Source organism: Idiotropiscis lumnitzeri, chromosome 13 (genome assembly GCF_059441095.1).
Source record: "Idiotropiscis lumnitzeri isolate Australia: NSW breed Sydney's pygmy pipehorse chromosome 13, RoL_Ilum_1.0, whole genome shotgun sequence".
Classification (NCBI taxonomy): Eukaryota; Metazoa; Chordata; class Actinopteri; order Syngnathiformes; family Syngnathidae; genus Idiotropiscis; species Idiotropiscis lumnitzeri.
In genome coordinates, this window is record NC_142403.1 from 15,170,592 (window position 1) to 15,191,803 (window position 21,212).

At 41.4% G+C, this 21,212-nt stretch overlaps 1 protein-coding gene across 4 annotated transcripts in view; it reads right to left on the reverse strand.

Annotated features, from left to right (window-relative positions):
* lpp (LIM domain containing preferred translocation partner in lipoma) overlaps positions 1-21,212 on the reverse strand; it is a 98,576-nt gene that overhangs the window by 24,180 nt on the left and 53,184 nt on the right. For all 4 annotated transcript variants that reach the window (XM_088314074.1, XM_088314076.1, XM_088314075.1 and 1 more), the window contains 2 exons: positions 17,182-17,694; positions 4,326-4,434 (listed from right to left, as the gene is read on the reverse strand). In XM_088314074.1, coding sequence (XP_088170200.1) covers positions 4,326-4,434; positions 17,182-17,694 — 622 coding nt within the window. The remainder of the gene's footprint in view (positions 1-4,325; positions 4,435-17,181; positions 17,695-21,212) is intronic.

Sequence of the window (21,212 nt, forward strand, 5' to 3'; positions counted from 1 at the left end):
TGAGCTGCAGTATTTGGATTTTGGCAGCGTGTTCATTCTGGTGAAATGTGGTTTGTTGGGATTAGGGAGCATACTTTAACACCCTTTTTTTGGTAGGCATGTCGATCATGAGGAGACCCACGAAAACCAACTTTTGACCATGCATACTAGGCAGATGGACAATGCTGAATTGAGGAAACAACAAAACCTTTGATGACGTGCCTCGCATGAGTACACCCACAAAAAACTTTTTGGTGGGTCCACTCGTGCATGATAAACCAGACAAATTTCATGTTCCTACGTGAAATTGGGTTGCATTTTCCAAAAAACTCTCAGGGATGCTAGCTTGACAATTTTTAGGAAGAAGGAACGGGAAATTCCTCAAAATAGTCATTTGTTTGTCTTACCGATGACACAAATGAAGTCACTTCTAAAATAATGCCGTGTTTGGAGACGGTGGATTTGGAAGGTGATGGTGCGATTGTGTGTTGATGGAGGGGGGTGCAGGGTTTCGCTTTTGCGCCTCCTCTGACAGACTGACACCCAAATCTTTCATTTAGATTTGATATCTCCTTGTTCTGACAAGGCAGGCAGCACCTAAAAGCTGACTCCCGAGAGGCTGCTGAGGGCGACCTGCGTCAGATGCGCTGCTGTCTAAAGAAGGGCTCTATTAATACCTTCACCAAATAAGAAGAAAAAGCAAAACTTCCACCTGACCCAATTACCTCAGCCGATCCACCGTCCGTAGTCTTCCAAGATTCCTCATCAACATTTCATGCGAGGTATCTCATGAATTATGACACCTCTTTCGCCTGACATTTCACGGGAAAACGACAAAAGGTTTCCTGCTTTTTCCACGCATCTATCGACTCCATAAATTAAAAAAAAAAAAGAAAAAAGTCTCACGGAAGCTCACGAACCTCACCGGAAAAGTAACTTTATGCAAAAATTGATCGGGCATTATTGAAATTACCGTGACCCTCGCCACTTCACGCTTCACGTTTTGCGGCTTCAGTGCTTTGCAGGTTTTTCTAAAAAATGTAATAAAAAAAAACAAACAAAAACAACCGACCAACAAACTAACCAGGAACTAGTTAACTATACAACCACGCCTAACAAGCCAACAAAACATCGACCTAACCAACTGGACGACCAACCAACCTAACCCATTAAAAATCTCATCTGACATTCCGCACAAAGGAGAAGACAGAGAAGACGAAGGGATTGTCATTTCCGCATTAAAACAAAACACAAAGCAAAAGAAATAAAACACCATCATCACTAATTGTAAATAATGCAGAGCCGCTCATCCGTTTTCAATTATTCAGCTTTTTGTCCTGGTTTTTTTGCTTGACAGCCGTGTAGCGACGACAACATAACGTACAAATGCCAGGGAATTTGTACAGCCGCTGCTGCGTCTTATTAGATTTGCCTGCACGCACACACACGCGCACACAGAGTACACCTACGCAGGAGATAAGTGGATTAAACATGACGGATGATGACACTTGTACAAGCGGCTCCTTCAGATTACTCCAATCTAATCTCAGACTCTAAATCAAAGATGCTAACATATTCATATTTTTTGCCATGCTCTTTCATTTTCAGGTTTTTTTATTTTTTTTGGGGGGGTTTCCCGATCAAGATGAGTACTTGACCACGCTCATCAAATGCAAACTGGCCAATCATAGCACAGAAGTCCGACAAATTCCCAGTAGCCGTTCATTGAATTCATTTTTTGCTAGCTCAAAATGCTAATGCTAGCGATAATGCTATTTGGACATCAACAGTCATACGAACACTTTTAAAAAGAAGGCACACCTTTGCCTAATCCAAAGAAACAATTATATCATGCGCAAAATAATGTTGTGGTTGTTAGCGTGTTTCCCAAAATGTTAATATCATGGGACCTAGTTACTATTCGGCTCAGCTACGATAATGCGGCTAGGTCATATGAATTCATATTTTAGCGTAAGCCTCACTTATACAACAAAAACATTGATGTAGGATGAATCTCATATTGTTTATTGTAACACTCCTTCCAAAACGGGACGGAAACCTTATAGATAGTAATTACATATTAAATTGTAAATAAAATATTGAAGGGGGGGACGGGTTGGGGGGGTGATCAAAATGCGATTATTTTTCAAAACCCTTCAGCCCTAATTTCTTGTTATTAGTAGAGCTATAGAGAATAGTGAGTAGGTCTTTTCAACTCTGCCTTGAGAATCTCTCATGGAAGGCCTTTAACATTAATTCAATTCAACGAAGCCCCGGTGGACCAATGAGACGTCGGCGTTTCAACTTTATCAAAGACCCTGGCGATAGCGGTGGAACTTTGCTCGGGAAAGACAACGATTCGGTCCAGATCACGGGCCTACTTTGATTAATCTGGTTAATTACTCGCCCCAGGGTCTCGGCGACCGCGAGCCCCTCTGTCAGAAGCCCCCCCCCAACCCCCAACCCCCATTCGCACTCTTAAAACAAAGTGCGCAGAGGCTTACGCGCTATTACATTCTTTGTAATTACAAAAGTCTCATGCTCTGGGACTGGCTCCGGAAAACATGGCAGACTTAAGTGATGGATCTTAAGGTTGCCGTGGTGACCGTGTGTCTGAAGGAGGGAGTGGCGTGGAGGGGGCTTGTTAGCGGGGGTCTTCTCTCTGTGGACGGCCAACCGACTCTGCTAATGAGTTCCTGCACTCACCTCAGCCAGGCCTTAATCTTTTCACGATCCTGGTTTATAGGGATTCATTAAGCATGAGATGGAATGTCGTCGGTATCGTGGCGAGTTATCAAACTTCGCCATCATCAATGACGGAAATGCCAGAATTTTAAAAATTGTGCAATTAAGATTCCAATTTTTTTTTTTTACAAATCAGCCAAAAATGAAACTTTAATCCATAATGGCAGTGTTCTTGTGTTGAGAATTTTTTTTGTAGGACTCCTCACGTCAGATATGGCTACTAAATTTCATATTGCCTCGGCGATTTGTCTTCAGGGATTGATTTTTTTCCAAAAATATGGACTTAGAATGACTCATGAAAAGGAGTCTAAAATTTCAGCTTTCAACCAAATTTCCGACTTCCTGTGTCTTCCTTGCAATGTCTTCTTTTTTTTTTTTTTTTTTTTTTTTAACTTTTTTAAAATTGATTTATTAAATTGCATGTTGTCAAAGGGCACCATTTTTGGGAGCGACATCTTCAAAATTGTGGTGTTAAAACCTGTTTTTCTGAACCACAACATTGCTGAACTGCAGCAGGCAACGCTTACCAGCTACCTCAGCTGACATGCGACCCATCCGTCAACTCGCATGTCCGCACGCCACCCAAAAAAAAAAAAAAAAATTGAGGCCAGCGTGGCTTTGAGGGTCATTTCTCTGCTGTGCTTAAAGCAAGCAGGCAATTAAGGTCTTCGTCATCATAGCCTCTCTAAGCAGAAGCAGTTTAAATACATGTCCCCGGCAGCGCTAATATCATAATACACCTACACGCCACCGCCGCAGCCAGCCATCTAATGGGCACGTGAGGCGACGCCAGCCTACCCGCCCCACCACCCCCGAGGGGGATTAAAGGCTCCAGAGGGGAGAGAGGGCGGGAAAATATCAGCCACGTATAAATGCGGAGAATCCTCGTTCAATCCCCGAAAGAGTATTAACGTTTAATCCTGGCAGTTATATTTTTATTTATGAAAGCGAGAGCTAAATTAATTATAAAACACCTCAGAGGAAAATTTAACCCCCCAACACTACCTCTAAAAAAAGAAAATCGTGTGCAATAGAAAAGAACAAATAATCCACCAAAAAAAAAAAATGTAAAAAATAAAGTCCACACGGGATGCTTGGGCAAATGCGGTCATGATCACGGCAACCTTAATCAAAATCAAGAAAATAAAAAAAGTCCAGGTCACACCCAAGCAAATGTACCTTTGACATACAATGACGATAATTTGACCGTTTCTTCCCACATGAGTGAAAACCAGACACCTTGCATAATCGGAATAAAACCATCCATACATTATCTGAGCTGCGTCTCCTCACGAGGGCCACAGGTGTGCTGGAGTCTGTCCAATCGAAAAGACGAACAACCATCCACGCTCACAAACACACCTCGGGGCAATTCAGGGTGTCCAATCAACCTAGCCTGCATGTTTTTGGAATGTGGGAGGAAACCGGAGTACCCGGAGAAAATCCACGCAAGCCCGTGGAGATCATGCAAACTCCACAGAGGAAGGCCGGAGCCGGAATCGATCCTACGACCTCTGCCATGAGGTCGCCCATGCATGTGTTATATGATTACTGTAATGCCAAAGTATGCGTTTCTTGCACAAAACGACTCCAAAGCTTACCAAAGTACTCATCAGAGGGCGGGTGGTCCATGTCAAAGAGCATCTTTTTGGTCAGGCGCTCCAGCTCGTCCTCGGGATGGGCGGCCGGCGGTCCGCCGCCTCCCCCGCTCTGAGAGAAACACAAACAAACAGAGTAAGTTGAGGGAAAAAAAAAAATGCTGAGTCATGAAATAACAGTCCCGACGTGCACCGATTTCCACCTGGCTGCAGAGCGTCACCTGTGGCCTGCTCGTGGCTGCGGGAGAGTAAACGAGCGCAATTGAAAAGCTTGCTTAAACGCACTCACGTACGCGTGCGTGAACACACAACGTTAATGAATCGCTGCCTGAAGGTCAAAGTCAGCGAGTGCCATTTGCATGCATGCTGGCGTTGGAGCGTTCCCCCCCCCCTCACCCCCTCCTCGCCCCTCCCTGTGAGAGAGCTGACCCTGGATCAGGCCCCGGCGGTGCGCTACAAGGAGGTCGCGCACGTCCTGCCGTGGAACAAAGGACGACCCTGACTCATCCTTGCGATGGGCCAAAAAAACAAGAATACACACACAAAAAAAAAAATAATAATTCTCTTGAGCTGTTCATTTATGTCAGGACGTACTCACACGAGGCAATCTGTGCGGTGCTTGAACTCGCAAGACTAAAATCCTGTCACTTTGCACATAACAAATGAACAGAACAACAAAAAATAAACAACAGAAAATCTATAAAGCATTCAAATACTGTAATTTTTTTTTCTTTGCCATTTATAGTAGCGTGGAATCTCGGTTTTCGGGATTTATCCGTTGGATTAAGTCTGAGGAAAGTCTCACCTGATCCTTTGCCAGTTAGTCATGACAACCGCCACCTTGCATGACAGAAATTAACAGAGTAGAAACAGAGTGCATAGAGTTGAAGGAAAAAAAGAAAAAGGAAAAAAAAGCCCCCCCCATTTCCTGTGTGACATTTCCACGCGTGCTTATCTTGTGCTGTCACAGGTGTCCTTTATGCGGTGTTGCTCAACTGGATTCTTTTTTTCTTTCGCTCGCTCGCTTTGCATTTCTGACCTTCGCAGCGCAGATCTTTACGCCGGCTTTGATTTTCAATAACGCATCGTGACCTTTGAGTTGCGCCTCCTAATTGAGACGTTTGGGAGCAGCGGGAAGGTTCCGACTCAATTCAATCCCAGATCAGACTAGTCGATGTGGATCGAGCGGAAGGTCTTTTGCTTTTCTAACGACGACGACGTGCAAAGACGCTCCCTCGTTTTACGCGTCAAAGTCTTGGCTGATTGATATTTGGCCAAGTGCCACAGACACCAACCAGTAGCGTGATGTTAGCATTTTGGCTAACGGGCTAACAATAGCGTCATATTTTGGATATTGTCTGTTTTGTTAGGATATTGGATTACGGATAATACGAGTTTACTGGACTTTTGCCAAATTCAAAAGACTCTCACACTTCAAAGTTGGTCTGCAAACAATTAATGGCATGAAAACCACCATACTGAATAATAGCTTATTATAGTAGCTTGATGTGATTTGAGTTTAAAAAAAAAAGTCCACCACATACTCACATTTACTGTAATGTGATCTTCCCTCATCCTTGAATAATCGCCACATTACAAAATAATAAATAGTTAATAGAAACAGAACAATAATCGATTGACCGATTCTGAGAATCGAAAAATCGACTGAAGAAAATGGATGACGGGAACTCCAAATAAAAAAAAAAAATAAAAAAAAAATTGAAATCAAGTATTCTACCGATTTCCCCATTGTTTAGATTAAAAAAAATGTAAACAATATTGTGCATGGAAGGTGCAGGCAGTGGCATCATTAGGCCTATTTTAGGAGGGTTTAAGATCCCCTAAAATGTTTTTAAACACTCCTTAATTATTTTGAAAATATTTGAGTGTTTTTAAATAATTTTTTTCTCTATTTTCGGGGACAAAAAGTACCAAATGTTCAATATAAAGTGTCCAAAAAATCATTTTAAATTTATCATTAATCTCTTCAATATGATGAGAAATCTGAGATTGCCCTTTCCTTCAGGACGGCCCTTGCCATACATCGTTATCCAATCCGTTCCACTAAATCATACCGAAAGAGTTCTTCTCACTAAAACCCCAGTGCATGTTTTGCCTGCGAGTTCAATTTCAGCGGTACATCTGGAATCCAGACCGTGGATAGCACACAGTAAAGAATGGATGATCAGAGTTAAAGACGAGCCAACTTTGTAACTTAAGATCAAGAACTCTTGTCCGTTCCACTTAATTGAACGGAGACCATCCTCGTTTACTGGAAATCCAATCCAAGATTTCCCATTGACTTTGCTTGTAGCCGTTACTCGCGAAATTATATATACCAACGTAAAATGAGCGCAGGTGGCTTCTCCTTATGACGAGTAAGCGGCATTGAGCGTCCAGTCATCTCCAATTCCGCGCCCGAACAACACTATCGGTTGCCTTCTGAGCAAACAGGAGCGATGAAAAGCAGGAAAAAGAACATCGCAGGATGTTTGACATTTTTCAGGAACGTACGCCTTCATTTCTGCTACAATGAGTTCGCGCCTGCCTAACAGCACAACATCAGAATGCGAGTCTCAAGGATTTCACGGAATAAAGTCCCTCGTGAGGCCGACTGTCTAGGAATCAGATGTTATTCAATATGGATATGAAATATGAAACATTTCAAGCAGGGTGCATCATATAAGACTTGTTTTGCTTGCTTATTCATTAAAACTTGATTTAGCAAAGTCATTATTAGAAAGTGGAGAGAGCAAAAAGATATTTTCAAGACTGCCACTTGAACATTACTTTTGTCGTAGACTTAAAACATCAGAGAGTCAAATTTTCCTTGAACCGTTTCAGAGCACGTGCACCAAAACGTAATCTCGGTGACCAAAGTATTTCGGAGCAAACCGTTATTGTGCCGTGACTCAAAGTTAATTCTTTGATGCTTCCGCCCATCAAATAACTGGGAAATGCAGCTGTTAATTTGATTTTTGATTACATTGTTAACGCCGACAAGGCACTTTCCCCCCCCCCTCAATTTTCTTGTTTATCAAAACTGATGGGCTTGTCTGACTTTGTGGCAACAGTTCCAAAAACACCGTAACAATGTGTACACTATTTTATTTTATTTATTTATTTAGTCATTGATGCTACAAACATTCCTGTGTATGTGTACCGTTTTAAAACAGACTGAAATGACGCTCCAAATCTAACCTGCCGTCATGAAACTTTTACACAGTTTATCAGTCTTCATCAGCAGCTTTTAAAATCTTGTGCATCTTTCGCGGGTTAAGCCCTTTCTGCCCATGAAGCACACAGAGGGCATGTATTATTTAATTTAGCTATTTATTTTTTTGTCCATTTGGGGTCTCCATCCTCACGTAGCATCTGTGACTTAAAGTGTGCATGGCGCTGTCTGGCCTGGTGAGTGACGTGGGTGTCGGCGACTGGGAATGTAGACTTGTCTGGCGGTTAGCATGTTGAGCGACTCGCTGTTAGCGGTGTTGCTGATTTTGGACGTTATCAATCTTTAGCGGACTCTTTTCTCCTGGATCGCTGATATCACGGCAATTTATTTCTACACACGTAGTGGATGAGATTCCGGTAGCTAGAAAACGGAGATTTTGCTTTGACCATTTTTTGTACTGGAATTATTCAAGTTATTCGATTAATCATTCATCAGGAAACCGCTGACTGTACATCATTTGTGAGAGTCAAAGTGTGGCATTTTGTAAATAATACACTGATTTGAAGGCAGGTAAAACGGAGTACGCCGACCTAAACTCAAAGGAAGTGGATGTCAGGACCTATTAAGGCCTTTGGTCTTGGGTTTTTAAAGGCACCGTTGAGATCTTACGCAGTTAATCTGAGCTGCACATCAAACGTGCGGCGGAAAAATGCAGCGATTACCCCAAACAGACTTTTTGACTTGAAGCTGGGTTTATATACCTGATCTGCTCGTTTGACAGCCCGCAGCGATGCGGTGGCAGAGTTTAAAGCGCCTTGTTAGGCTTCTCTTTTGTGACAGCACCCCAGACTTTTTTGCTTGAATAAAAAAGAAATTGCTTTGCCGCCGCACGCTTTTGTGATGCCGCCGCACTTCCCGACGAGCGTTTTCTTTTCTCCCCCCACTCCACCGACGACAATAGAAATCATCGACGCTCATTTTAATTTTTTTTTTCTTTTCCCTTCCATCCTTCTCAATGCAATCATTTGTTTGCCTCGGCCCCTCGGGACTCTAAACTTACATTGAGGTTTGTGCTTTAAAAGCAGCAGACATTCTTTCCTCCCGTGTGCACAATGAGACACAATGAGGCAGCCAGATAATCAAAACTTTGTCACCGTCATTCACAGATACACAATTAAGAAAACGCAAATATTTGCAGCTTAGAGGGGCCGGACCAGGAGCAAATAGATGGAGTGTTTTGGTAACCTCACCTCACCGGAGAAAAACTAAATCCATTTAATTTTAAATGAAAATGAACAAAAGCATCACAACAAAATATCAGTCTTTGACACACAGCAGTATTTAGAAAATAAAACATTAACAATGTTTATTCATTTAATTATTTTCAAATTTGGCGGGTCGGATTAAAACGTTCAACGGGCCAAATGTGGCCCCCGGGCCGTAGTTTGCCCACACCTGATATAGATATGATCTTTTGTTATACATGCAATATAGCACCACCTAGTGGTGACAAGAAAGTGAGCGAATGGATAGTGTGACTGATCCCAGCAATCCTTTCATTGTTTGGGTGAAAGCGTGTCGCCTAAGCTATTGTAATCGCTCATTTAGTGGTGTCACGCGACAACAAATGTTTTTTTTTTTATATAAAGTCACGGCAATCCAATAAAACATATCCGTCCCGCGTGAATCCCAACAAACAAAAGCTGTGGTCCCATTTCCTGTTCTTGTTTTTTTTTTTCTTATTGCCACTACGCTAATAATAAACCGCTTCCCTTCCGTCTTCCGATAATTCCATTGTCAGTCGCGTCTGAAAAGGTTGTGGAAGCTGCAGGACACTAATTCAGCTCGTATTAGATTATGTAGTAATGCCTTACACAAGACAGTAGTGTATTACATTATACACTAATATATGACAGTACAGTGTCGCTAAAGGTGATAGTAATTTTACTACATTTCCAGAGAGAGAGAGAGAGAGAGATAGGGAGAGACAGAGAAATGATAACCATAGAGCTTTCAAAAATCTGTCGACTATAAAGCGTTCCAAAAATGTGTCGTTTCAAAATTGTGGCATTATTTGTCTGTTGTTTATGGCGTGTCATCGAACGATGCGTTCAACTCCGTCAACGCACAATCGCAAAAACTCAAATTCTACACACCGCTGCAATGCCAATCTGCCGTGCGTAGAGACAAATAATCTGGGACGACTGGACAAATTAGCTGGGACGATTTGATTTTGAAGGACACCTGGAAATGGACAAATTTACCTAAAATGTGTCAAACCAAAATGGCAGATTTCCGACATCTCTTCTGGTTCTGGAGCTGAATTTTTAAATTATACAGTGACAAAAACTGAAATATTTCTGAATTATACAATATATTGCATACAAAAAAACTAAATGTCTGACCTCCTGTGTCTTTTCAGGGATTGCCTTTTGAGTCCTTTTTCTGGGTCTCCTCATTGCAGACAAATCGATCAAATTTGTTGTCAACTCAAAAAAGGCTTTGGGGGCAGAATTTGCAAAATACACAATGACAAAATCTGAAATATTTTGCAATTAAATGCCGGTCTTTCTCGTATGCGATTTTAACATTTGGAAGCAATTGGACAAAATCTCAAGGACAATTTCCCCTTTGAAGGACCCCTTGAAAAAACAATCAAATAAGGCCTAAAAAGCTCATTAGCATAGCACGTTGCTATGAAACCAAAAGATACAAACACAGCTGCGTTTGTGAGTTGGTGTGTGCGCGCGCCAACATTTGTTTTGTTTTTGTTCGGGGCGACAAACTCGTGCCTTTTGCAAGCCGCCACTTGAGTGACATTGAAGACGACGGCTCTCAAATGTCAGCCGGCGACTGACGACGTCTGTCAAGTGGCACGAAGCGCCGCTGATGGGAGCGTGACACGATCTACCCATGTCCCGCCCACCATCGCGGCTCTTCTGTAGCTTCCAACCAACATCCAAATACAGCCTACATCATCGGATCGACCTCAACTAAAATGAAATTACATGCAGGTCATTCCAGAATTGGAGGACATTTTCTACACCCCCCCCCCATGAAAATCCATTAACCCATGCATAAAATACAAAAAAGAAAAATGATTTATTGAGGAAATAATAGAAACAAACTAGAACAGTAAAAGCAAGTCCTAAAAATGTCAAACTCATTTTGAGAGGTTTACAGATTGTCCGCCATTTTACTGTACGTATTGGTAAAAGTCCATTGAATTAAGTGAACAACTAACATCGGCCATTTGTCTGAATTTGGGGCGGTTGTTCATTCAGTTGAGCCGTACTTATTTTTATACTTGACCAAATCTTCGTGCGGGCCGGATTAAACCAGTTTGCGGGCCAGATCTGGCCCGCCGACCGTATGTTTGACACCCCTGCCCGAAATTTGACCAATTATCTAAATAGTTTAGTACAAGCAAGGCAACTTAAACAATTTACGCATTTAGACGAAGAGAGAGAGACTCAACAAAAATATCGAGCTCATGGCTTGGTCAATTGGTCAAAAGAGAAGCCCCTTCCCCGCTACCTACAAATTATGAAATCGGTGTCACCCAAATCGACCCAAAAATGACCGTCCTCATCCACAATGGAAGGCTTACGGTATGGTTTCAGGCATGCATTCTTGAGACTTTTTTGTTTGTCTACTTGTGATCGACATGCCCACCAAATGTCATGATCATGTGACTTATTTGTTCTGCCTTGCTTCTTGCAGTTTCCCAATAATAATCCTTAGGAAGTATCATAACTGGGGCAGCTATGCTACTCCTTAGCTTTGTTTCTTGACGCAATGAGGAGACGGCATCATAAATGACAATTGCGCTCACGCCACAATGTTGGGTGCTTCCATGTTTATGTTTCGAGGAAAATTTGCTTCGTCATATTCCCCCGCCAGCTGCATGTTTAATCTTTTTTCTTTTTTTTTTAAACGCTAACACGTATTTTCCTAATCCTGTTTGATGAATTTGCTGATTGCCAATATGATGCATTATGATTTTATTAATATTTCTTTTCTTTTCTTTTCTTCCAAGAGGAAGCCTTGCAGCCCAAGGCCACCTTCCGCCTTGTGAGGAGGAGCGCATAAGTCTAAATGTTCTCCAAACAAAATAGGTCATTCTCTTTCAGCTCCAATTAAATGCTGAGGGGTGCAGAGTGGGGATGGGAAGGGGGGTGGTGGGGGGGAATTATAGAAATATAACTCTAGAGCAGCTGTGTACCATAATTAAAAATTAAGGCTGAAGCCATAACGGACGCATGTTCCCGTGCAGACGGGATTCCCGCAAAGAGACAACATGTAATGTATGCGAGCCAGCGAGAGGGAATGGCTTTCTTTTTCTTTTTACATTTGTAAGATTGTGCGTGAGTACAAAAGTAGGTCATGTGTTTGGAAGTGACACATGCGCCTGCAAACAGATATTTGAAAATCTGTTGAGTGCAGAGAGGGGCCGCCACCAGCAATCTGGAGGGGCGGAAAAAAAGAATTAAAAAGGCAAACAACATAACAACAACTGACGGGTTGGTTGTTGGGACAGAGGTGAACTTACTTGACGTGTCTTTAGCACGTAGAGATAATGGCATTATCATTTTGGACTAATGTATCCATCTAATATTTTTGTATTTATTTTTAGGAGTTTAAGTGGACATACTGGAGGTTTTTTTTTTTTTTTGCATCGTTCTAGTAATGTTGCTGTATCAAAAATTTGGGTTTGATACTATTTTTTTTTTTTTAATCCATAAACATGAGCACCTCTCCTATGCCAACATAATCCAGCCTCCGGACAGGTGTGGCATGATTTCAAGGCATGGTTATTACAAATTACAGTATATCCTAACATTATTACACTTAATAATGAATAGAAGTTTTAAAAAATCGTTTAAAAAAAAATCTTAAAATACGAGACCAATACAAGAGCTGTATGACAAAATGTATGTCCAGATTTTTTTTATACAACAAGCGCTATGTCAGAAATGATCTTTATTTATTTTATACTAATTGCATTGATTTCATTCTTAAATTTAACTCTAAAAAAAATTGGAGAACATAGATAAAATAGTGACATGATGAGCAGAATGAATTTTTTTTACTTAAAAAAAATGTAAGATATTTAATTTACAAAAGTATATGGTTGACATCTTTATAAAAATTTCTAGACACACTGACACATTAAGAGCGAATACGTAAAACTGTATGAAAGAAATGCATTGGGGGTTTTTTTTTTCGAACAAATTAAATTCACCTTTATTTATGTGCAAATATTATTTTCAATGTATTTTTTTTTACTTATTTTCCCATTGCTGCCAATTTTAACTTTCATCAACTATACCAACTTTTGAATTTTTTTTGACCTCACGTCGCGAAATAAAGCGACCAAAATATTAAAAACTCCATATTGCCACATTGGATTATCAACTTTAAGAAAAAAATCAAATAAATTATTCACGCTTTTAGGACACTTAACATGAAGATGAGACATTAAATGAGCCAGCAATTTCTGTTTCAAGGGATGGGACCCAGCAGCCACTCAAATTACTGGAATTACAAAATAGAGCGAATCGTAAACATACACAAGATAATATCAGTATGAGATGGTGAACTTGTAGCAACACTGTAAGGTATGTATGTGCCTTGCAGAAGAGAGCGGAAGGTATTTTCCACCGAGCTGCATTCCCGACGGCAGCTATCGATTTGTGGTCGTTATTTAGCGGCCGTGCCGTTTGTCTGGGAGCGGGCGAGCGAGCGGTCGCTTATTTACGAGTGTGCGTGTGACAATCTGATCTACGTTGGCTGACCACTGACCGAATCAACTCGGCTCTTTACTTCACATGAAGGCCAGCGAGAGCTCAAATGGACCTAGAATGAACGAGTCAGTAACAAGATGCGACGGAATGTTATGGAGAAACGGACGTGAACAACATTGTGGAGTGATTGGACACAATCTCGTTCACTCCAAGGACGTTCTGTGCTGCCATCGTTAATAATCCAAGGTTTCTAAACATATAGAGTCTGATTTTTTTTTTTCGTTTCAATATTTTTATTATAATTTTAAGTGACCCCCCCCCAAAAAATAATAATATATATAATCTATATACATATATATATTTATTTATTTTATTTTATTTATTTATTTATTTATTAAATAATCTGTCGATTAATCAGTTATCAAAATCGTAAAAAAATCATGTTTTTTTTTTTTGTTTTTTTTTCTAAAACATCATACTTTTAACTATTAACTATTTAATTATTTTGACATGTATGTCTGGTTAGGACAAAACTAAATGTTTGGAGCTATGCTTATTATCCCCCCCGCCCCAAATTCGCCAGTTGAATATCCCAAGGAAATGTACCCCCAAACTTTCAGAAAGTGTTCCACCCATTTGCAAGTCTTCATCTACCAGCGGGCAACATGGCCGACCTTCTGGCCGCCAGTCGGGATTGTGAAATAATAATCCGCTGCCGTCCAAAATGCCGTCACTCAAGCTCAATCGGCAATAACACGAGTCGTCATCCCGCTTCGCCTTAGCGTTCCCATTTCGGGGAGTGGGGGGGATTCGTGGAAATTGCTCGTTTATTTTTATTTTTTGTTTGGACGCGGTGATGGAGGAAAAAACAAGTGTCAAGATTTGGGTGGCATGAGTTGGTGTTGAACTTGCCATGACCTTCTGTGAATACTCACATAGTGATACTTTAATGAAGACATCCATCACTGAGCATCCCGATATCCTGTCAATCAATCAAGCTAATGAACGTACTTCTTTAGTGCGGATTTAATCTAAAACGGCATTTAAAGAGATGCCGGCATTCAATTCATATTGCCGTTTGCCAAGGTTACCGACAAGTCACCACATGATTAGGCCGCAAATGTTTTCAGAACGCGGAAATATTTTAATAATTGGCAGTACCGTATTTAGCAGATCTGAGACGAGTTGTCAAAGAGAAAGACAGAAAGAAAAAAAGATGTTGAGAAGGGGAAAATGAAGAAGATGAGGTCCTGTTATAACATGGTGGATGGATTTAATTGTTTTTTCTAAAATTTGGTCATTTTTGTGTCAATTAAAAGGATTTGAATTATTATTGTTTGAATATTTTTTGCGTATCCATTTTAACCATCCTGTTTGTTTTTTGGAATTTGTCTTTTTTTTCGGATTTTTGGGGATAAAATATTTTTGGTCTTACTTTTTTATTTTTGTTGCATATTAGAAGACTTTCCCTCTAATTTATTTGCTATAAATTATAAGTTAAAGTTTAAGTTAGTTAATTTTTTTTCATCAAATCTTTTTATAAAATTTAAAGTCCCAAATATTTTTAAACTTTTGTCATATTTTTTTGTCTTATAGTTTTATGTATTTGTATTATTCCAAATACACTGTGCATATTTTTAAATTTTGCAATATTTTTATGTAAAATACATTTTCCTTTGAATATTTTTACAAGACTACTTTTCAACTTTGTTTCAAATTTGTGCATTTCTTATCAATTATTTTTGCACTTTTGTGTAGTATTATTTTCTAATTTTAACAATCTACTATTGTTTCTATTTTATTTATTCTTTGTTTAATATATTCTGCCATTCTTCATTGTATTTTCCATCTGATATTCTAATTATTATTTTCAGATATTTTCTTTAACTTTGTCATCATATCATGGCCGTAATTATAATAACTCTCTGTTCCAAATCTTTGTGTTTCATTAAATTTCAAAATGGTGTATTTTTCATTGATCATTTTCATTATTTTACCTATGTCATATTTATGCCGTAATTATTTTATTGTTTACTGAATATGTCAACTGAATTTGTGGCATCAAAGTATTTTATTATCGTTGCTTGTAATTTGAGGATTTTCTAATTTATTTCTAATATACGTATTATGCATCTAATATTTTGTCTGGTATTATTAGTGAAGTTCTCTGGTACTTCACTAATATTATCGTCTAATCATTTTTTATTTTAAGTTTTATTTTTAGAACACTACACCTTTGCCATTAACAATAAGACTCATAAAGGGAAGCAATTATCTCATTTTGACACTTGATAATAGAGTACGGATTGGTTCAATCTCACTTATGCGGAAACAGCAACGTAACCCAACATCCTTGGCGAAGGTATCTTAACACAAAGCAGAAAGACCTTAGAGAGTGAAGTCTAAATATATACAACACGCTCAGTTGCTTTTATTGCATTTAATTAATTCTTTCCTTTTCTTTTATGTGGCATCAAAGGCAAACAAACGTACTAAACGTCACCTTTTGTGTTTTGGCGCCAAACTGGGACGTCGGGCGAGCGAGCTTTCAAGTAAAAAATGTAGATTTTCTTGTTTTTGAACAAATATAATTAGGCTTGCGCGTCTAATTTGTGTTTAGTAAAACACGTACGGTCCTTGATGAACGTCTCCCGCAGGACGGCAAAGGCGCTTTGTACGTGAACAAGAATCCTTGAATTAAAGGAGAACTCCAGGGCCTTCCACTTTCCAGAGATGTTGTTCACATTACAACAAGTTTGTCTCTGCGGCATACACTATACTTGACAATTCTCAGCACACAGACGCACGGTACTATTAAAAGTTCTGTTGGCACTCGACTACACGCTGCAAAAAAGTCACTTTTAATTTATTAATTATCCATCCATCCATCCATTATCTGTACCGCTTGTCCTCACAAAGGGTCGTGGCGGGTTCTGGAGCCTATCCAAGCTATCATCGGGCAGTGGGCGGGGCCACAGCCTGAACTGGTTGCCAGCCAATCGCAGGGCACACAGAGACGAACAACCCACGCAGGCACGGGGAGAACATGCAAACTCCACACAGGAAGGTCGCAGCCGGGATCGAACCCACAACCTCTGCACTTTGAGGCCATCGTGCTGACCAGTTTTTTTTAATTACTTTTATTGGAAAAAAAAATTGAAGTGACACATTTTTTATAGGCTGAAATCTTGCGTGTTATAAACTCCACCATTCAACACCTGTGTTGAACTTTTAGCTGACGGCAGTATATTTTGGAGTTTATTACAAACTAATTGAGTTTAACATGTAACGCCAAAGACACACAACTCCACCTGACACTAAATAAGAGTGTAAAGCTTTTTATCTCCGCACAAACGCTACAACCAATCACGGCGCAGATGAAGAAGCCGCCGCCGCCGGTACTTTTTTTTTTTTTTTGCCTTGCGAGACAAATGCATTCAGATGCCGCATAGCCCCAACGGACGCCATCTTTGAAAAATTTATAAAGGTTAAAACAACAGTTTGTTCTGTGCATCACAATCAAAGAACGCAAGCTTCTCCCCTGTCACATTACTGTGCAAGTACATATTGTATATGCATGCACACACATACGCAGAAAACGTGTGCGAACATCGAGTTTAAACACACGCATGCACACAACACTGCGGAATGACCATGTGTGAGAATCTCCTGGGAAATCATTGGATTTATAAGAGAGAAATATAAAAAATAAATAACCAATAAAGCTTTTTTTAATGATTCACTTTGCTGCCCCGTGTATATACGTGGATGGACGCACACAAAATTGTAGAGCGACCACATCAGTGGTTTTTGGGCTGATTTCTTAAATTTTTGTTAAAAAATAAATAAATAAATAATCAGCAGGACTAATTTCAGCTGATTCTTGGTCAGTCAACTCGTACGTCAAGCTACCATGGTGTCCTAAGACTGTTCTTACCTTCGGTGGCACGGCTGGTCCGGAAGCATATGGGTCCAGGCTCTGCGGCACGTCAGTAATGTAGGTCTTCTTGGGGCCCGCCGCCTGGTAGGGTTGAGGTTCAGTTCTCCTGAAGGCCTGCTGCTCCTGATACGTGCCCGGCCCAACCGGGGAGAACCCCGGCTGAGGCGGGCCGTAGGCAAAGTCGGGCCCTTTGGCCTGGGCTGGCATGAACTGCACCTGGGTGGGGCTGCGCGCCGGCTGCTGCCCCCCGCCGGCAGTGGGGTGCTGGGGGCTGGGCTGGGCCGCCCGCACCTGAACGTTGAAGGTGGGTTGGCTGGGAGTGGAGGCCGTAGCGTACGACGCCGCCACGGGCTGGAGCTTCGCCGGCAGCGTCGACGAGCCGCCGCCCGGGGCTTGGGCTTTGGGCGTGGACTTCTTGGTGGCGGTCAGAGGGGGCTGATTGGGGATGACCATGCGCTTGTAACCCGTCACAGGAGCACTCGGGGTGGACACCGAAGAAGGCCCAAGGGTCTAGAAACAGAAAAGGACAAAAAATATGGATACACACAACATTGTGGAGCAATGTCTGGAGAAGTTTTAGGAAATGTTAGGAACTGAGGCTGACTGGGTCAAATGAATAAATCTTGCAGCTTTTAAAACTTTTGTCTTCACATGTTTAAATTCAGTGAATCTACAATTGTTAAGCCAGCCGAGTCAGCCTCGGCTCTGGTTTTCCTTTTCGATCGTCCCTTTTTCCCCCCATTACACCCCGACATGGTCACTTCCCATAATTGAACATGTTCCATGGAGCTATGCCACTTATTAGTTCTGCCAAATCTGCCTCATTTGTAGCCTCTATTCTTTCTTTCTCCCTGATCGTCCATGTTTTCCCCGTGGATTATGAAATGTCATCGTGTCACAACGTTGTGTGAGCGCAAGTTGGTACTTGACATTTCCCTGTCGAGAGCAACATGTTGCAACGATTGCCCTGGTTCAGCACACGTCTGGTGGAGTAGCAAAGGTCTATTAGCGTAGATTGTCTCTTTGTTCTCCTTGTGCTGTAACTTGTAGTAATTGACTTTTTTTTTTTGTGTGCGTGTCTTTAGGCGCTAACCTAATAAGGCCGTCCAAGGTTAATGACAGACCCTTTTTAGACGGGCTGCGTGTCTGACACCGATACGTGGCGTTGGGCGGAAAACAATTAAGACTGACACCACAGATACTTTAACCCTGACACCATCGTGATTGAGATTGAGATTATTTTCGCGGCCTTGAGAGCCAGCCGGCGTCCGGCTGAGCGGCGCGGTCGCCGCAACTCTTCCCAGGAAACGCGGAGAGCGTCGCAAATCTCCGTGATTTAGCATCTTTCCCCGTCCGAGCTGCCCGAGTCAGCACAAGTGTTATGTGGCGTTTCCAGCCGGCGCAACCATTTATCGCGTCCTCCATCCTTCCCTCCGCCTATTAGCTCGACATTGTGTGGCTGCTGTCAAGATGCTTTGGCGTTTACTCTGTTGACTCACTGCAGTCCGTTTCAAATGAAAAACGAGTCGCTCCACATTGTTGCTCGGCCATGTTCATGTCCACGGAGCTGTGTGACATGATTCCAACCAGTCTGCTTCAGTTTTTGACGTTTACTGAATGTGTTAAAAAAAAAAAAAGGCTCTAAAAATTGGAAGAATATAAGGCATATCGATCTCCGTAACAAAAAAGGTTGCACACAACATTGTGGAGCGACCCCACGTTAAAATCTACTGAAACACTAACGGTCAAAGACACGGTCGTCACGTAACCTCAAGAAACTAAGTAGAATGGGGTGGAACAAATAAATGGCATAGTGCTCCAGAAGCAGACTAGAACATATACACACACACACACACACACACACACAACACGGTGGAGAGACCACCGAAAGAGAAAAATAAATAAATAAATAAATGAATAAAATTTCCCAAAAATATCCGAGGTCTGAGATATTATACTTTATTCATTTTTTTTTTTCATTTGGGAATTCCTCTGCCACTTTTTGTCGGAATGACGCTAAGTGCCTTTAGCATCTCCGTTGCTATGAGAAAGCTAGCAATAACATTAGCGATAACCACTTTGTTGTTTGTCTCAATCCACGTCAGAAGGGGTGGCCCCTGAGGAAGTGTTAAAAGCTCCAAAAAAACATGACATGCCTCCACACTGATTTTTTTTGCCCGGCTGATTAGCGCTTATGTTCATTAACACGAGAGAAAAAAAAAAATAAATGAAACAAGTCAAGGGTTTTTCTGCATATGTATGGAGAGAAATCTCCACTGTGCCCTTTAGGAAGAGACATTACTTCATTTAAATGTTTCATGGCTTTTAAACAGTGCCGATTATTCATTAATCTCTTCAGGCCTCCAGAGCTCGCGTTTAAGTTAGCGCGTCCGCGGCTAATGCAAATCGAGGGGCTCCTTCCAAAATAATTACACCGCCATGGTAGATTTTCCACCAATTATGCCGGCGGAATGTGATGAAACTAATCAAATGCGCACCATGCCGAGTGGCATACATTTTTGGGATGCGCCCACGCAGATAGCATGTCTGCCCGGGCGACATTTCGACAAAAAGTTCACACAATCGCGGCTAAAAAAGACAAAACCCGCTATCGGATTTTTTGAGTTGGGTTGATAAGGTGTCGCCAGTCAAACATTTGGAAAATCGCCTAAATTTGGATCCTGGGATATATGTTGGCCGTGTGTGTCCACCTCACTTAATTTCTTAAAACAATTTTGCACTAATTAAATAGTAATGAAAGTTTCCAAGGGTGAAGATTTTTGTGTCATTTAGTTTTTTCCAACCATTTAAATGCATCAACTCTATCGTGGCCACTTATGGCCAATTGAAACTTGTGAAAACTACAAAAAGAACAGACAAAATTAAAATGATATTATACAAAATTATAAAATATTTTTTAAATCTTGTACTCGATGGGATTTCATAGCTGCACGAAACATGAACATGGTCGTCCACAACAATTTTGCTTTTTCTTTGGACACAACTTTCAGCTGTTCGGTCTTGATATGAAGAGACCGGCCTCCCAGGCACCACACTGTTTAGACAAAGCTTCAACGGCTAACGCTTGGATGGACAATTGAAGCCAAAAGTGAAAAGCATCCGTGCATTGTGTGAATAAAGAACAAAGTTTTGTGATGCATCAAAAAAAAAAAAAAAAAAAAAGATGCAGAGCTCCCTTCCTCTGGGGCTTTTCCTAAAGCTTAAAAAAAAAAAAGAGAGACGAATCCTCCACCCTGGTGATTTGAAATGCAAAGTTAACAGTTTTTAGCAAACAGCCCCCAAAGGCTGCTGGAGTGGCTCCTAATCTTTCCCTCACGTGTCGAAAAGGCTTTCTGGAGACTCGCTGACAAATTTCACACTCAACTTGTCGGAAAAGTTGCTGCAAATTCAGAGCGCAGGGCTGAGGGTTGGCTTATTGTGTTCACCGAAAATGCATCGCCGTGTTGCATGGAGTCTACCCGGCAACACGGGCGTGAAGCGGTTCACACTTTATACTGTAAATGTTGGCGGTAAAAACGCACATTTGACGGGAATGAGCCATTATTGAGGCACAGGAGAATTTTCCAGATGTGAAAATGCTCCACATCTGCGTGGATGCAGCTATTGCGTCACCTGGAGTCAACAATTCAACACAGGTGAGAAAAATTTGAAATAAATGTTTGACTTGAGTGGACCATGTGACTGTTGCAGCAGCATAATGGCGGCAATGTCCTCACTTGGTGTACCATTTTGTATTTTGCCTTTGATTGTTTGCACGACGCCACGCAAGCCAGTGGCGGGTGTCGACTGGAAGGTCAATCCAGCAGCAGGTTCAGAGTTTTGACAGCGGCGGCCCACTGCGGGCTAGCGTCGCTTAGCCCCGGAGGTGACGGAGGTGCGGGGCGCACGCCGCATTGTTCCGTCAACGTTTGTTAGTCACCGTCTTTTTTGTCTTTGACACACAGGCCGAGCCAATGACAAAGAAGGGTCGCAGCCGCTAACCTGACTCTTTATGGCGTGGAAAAACA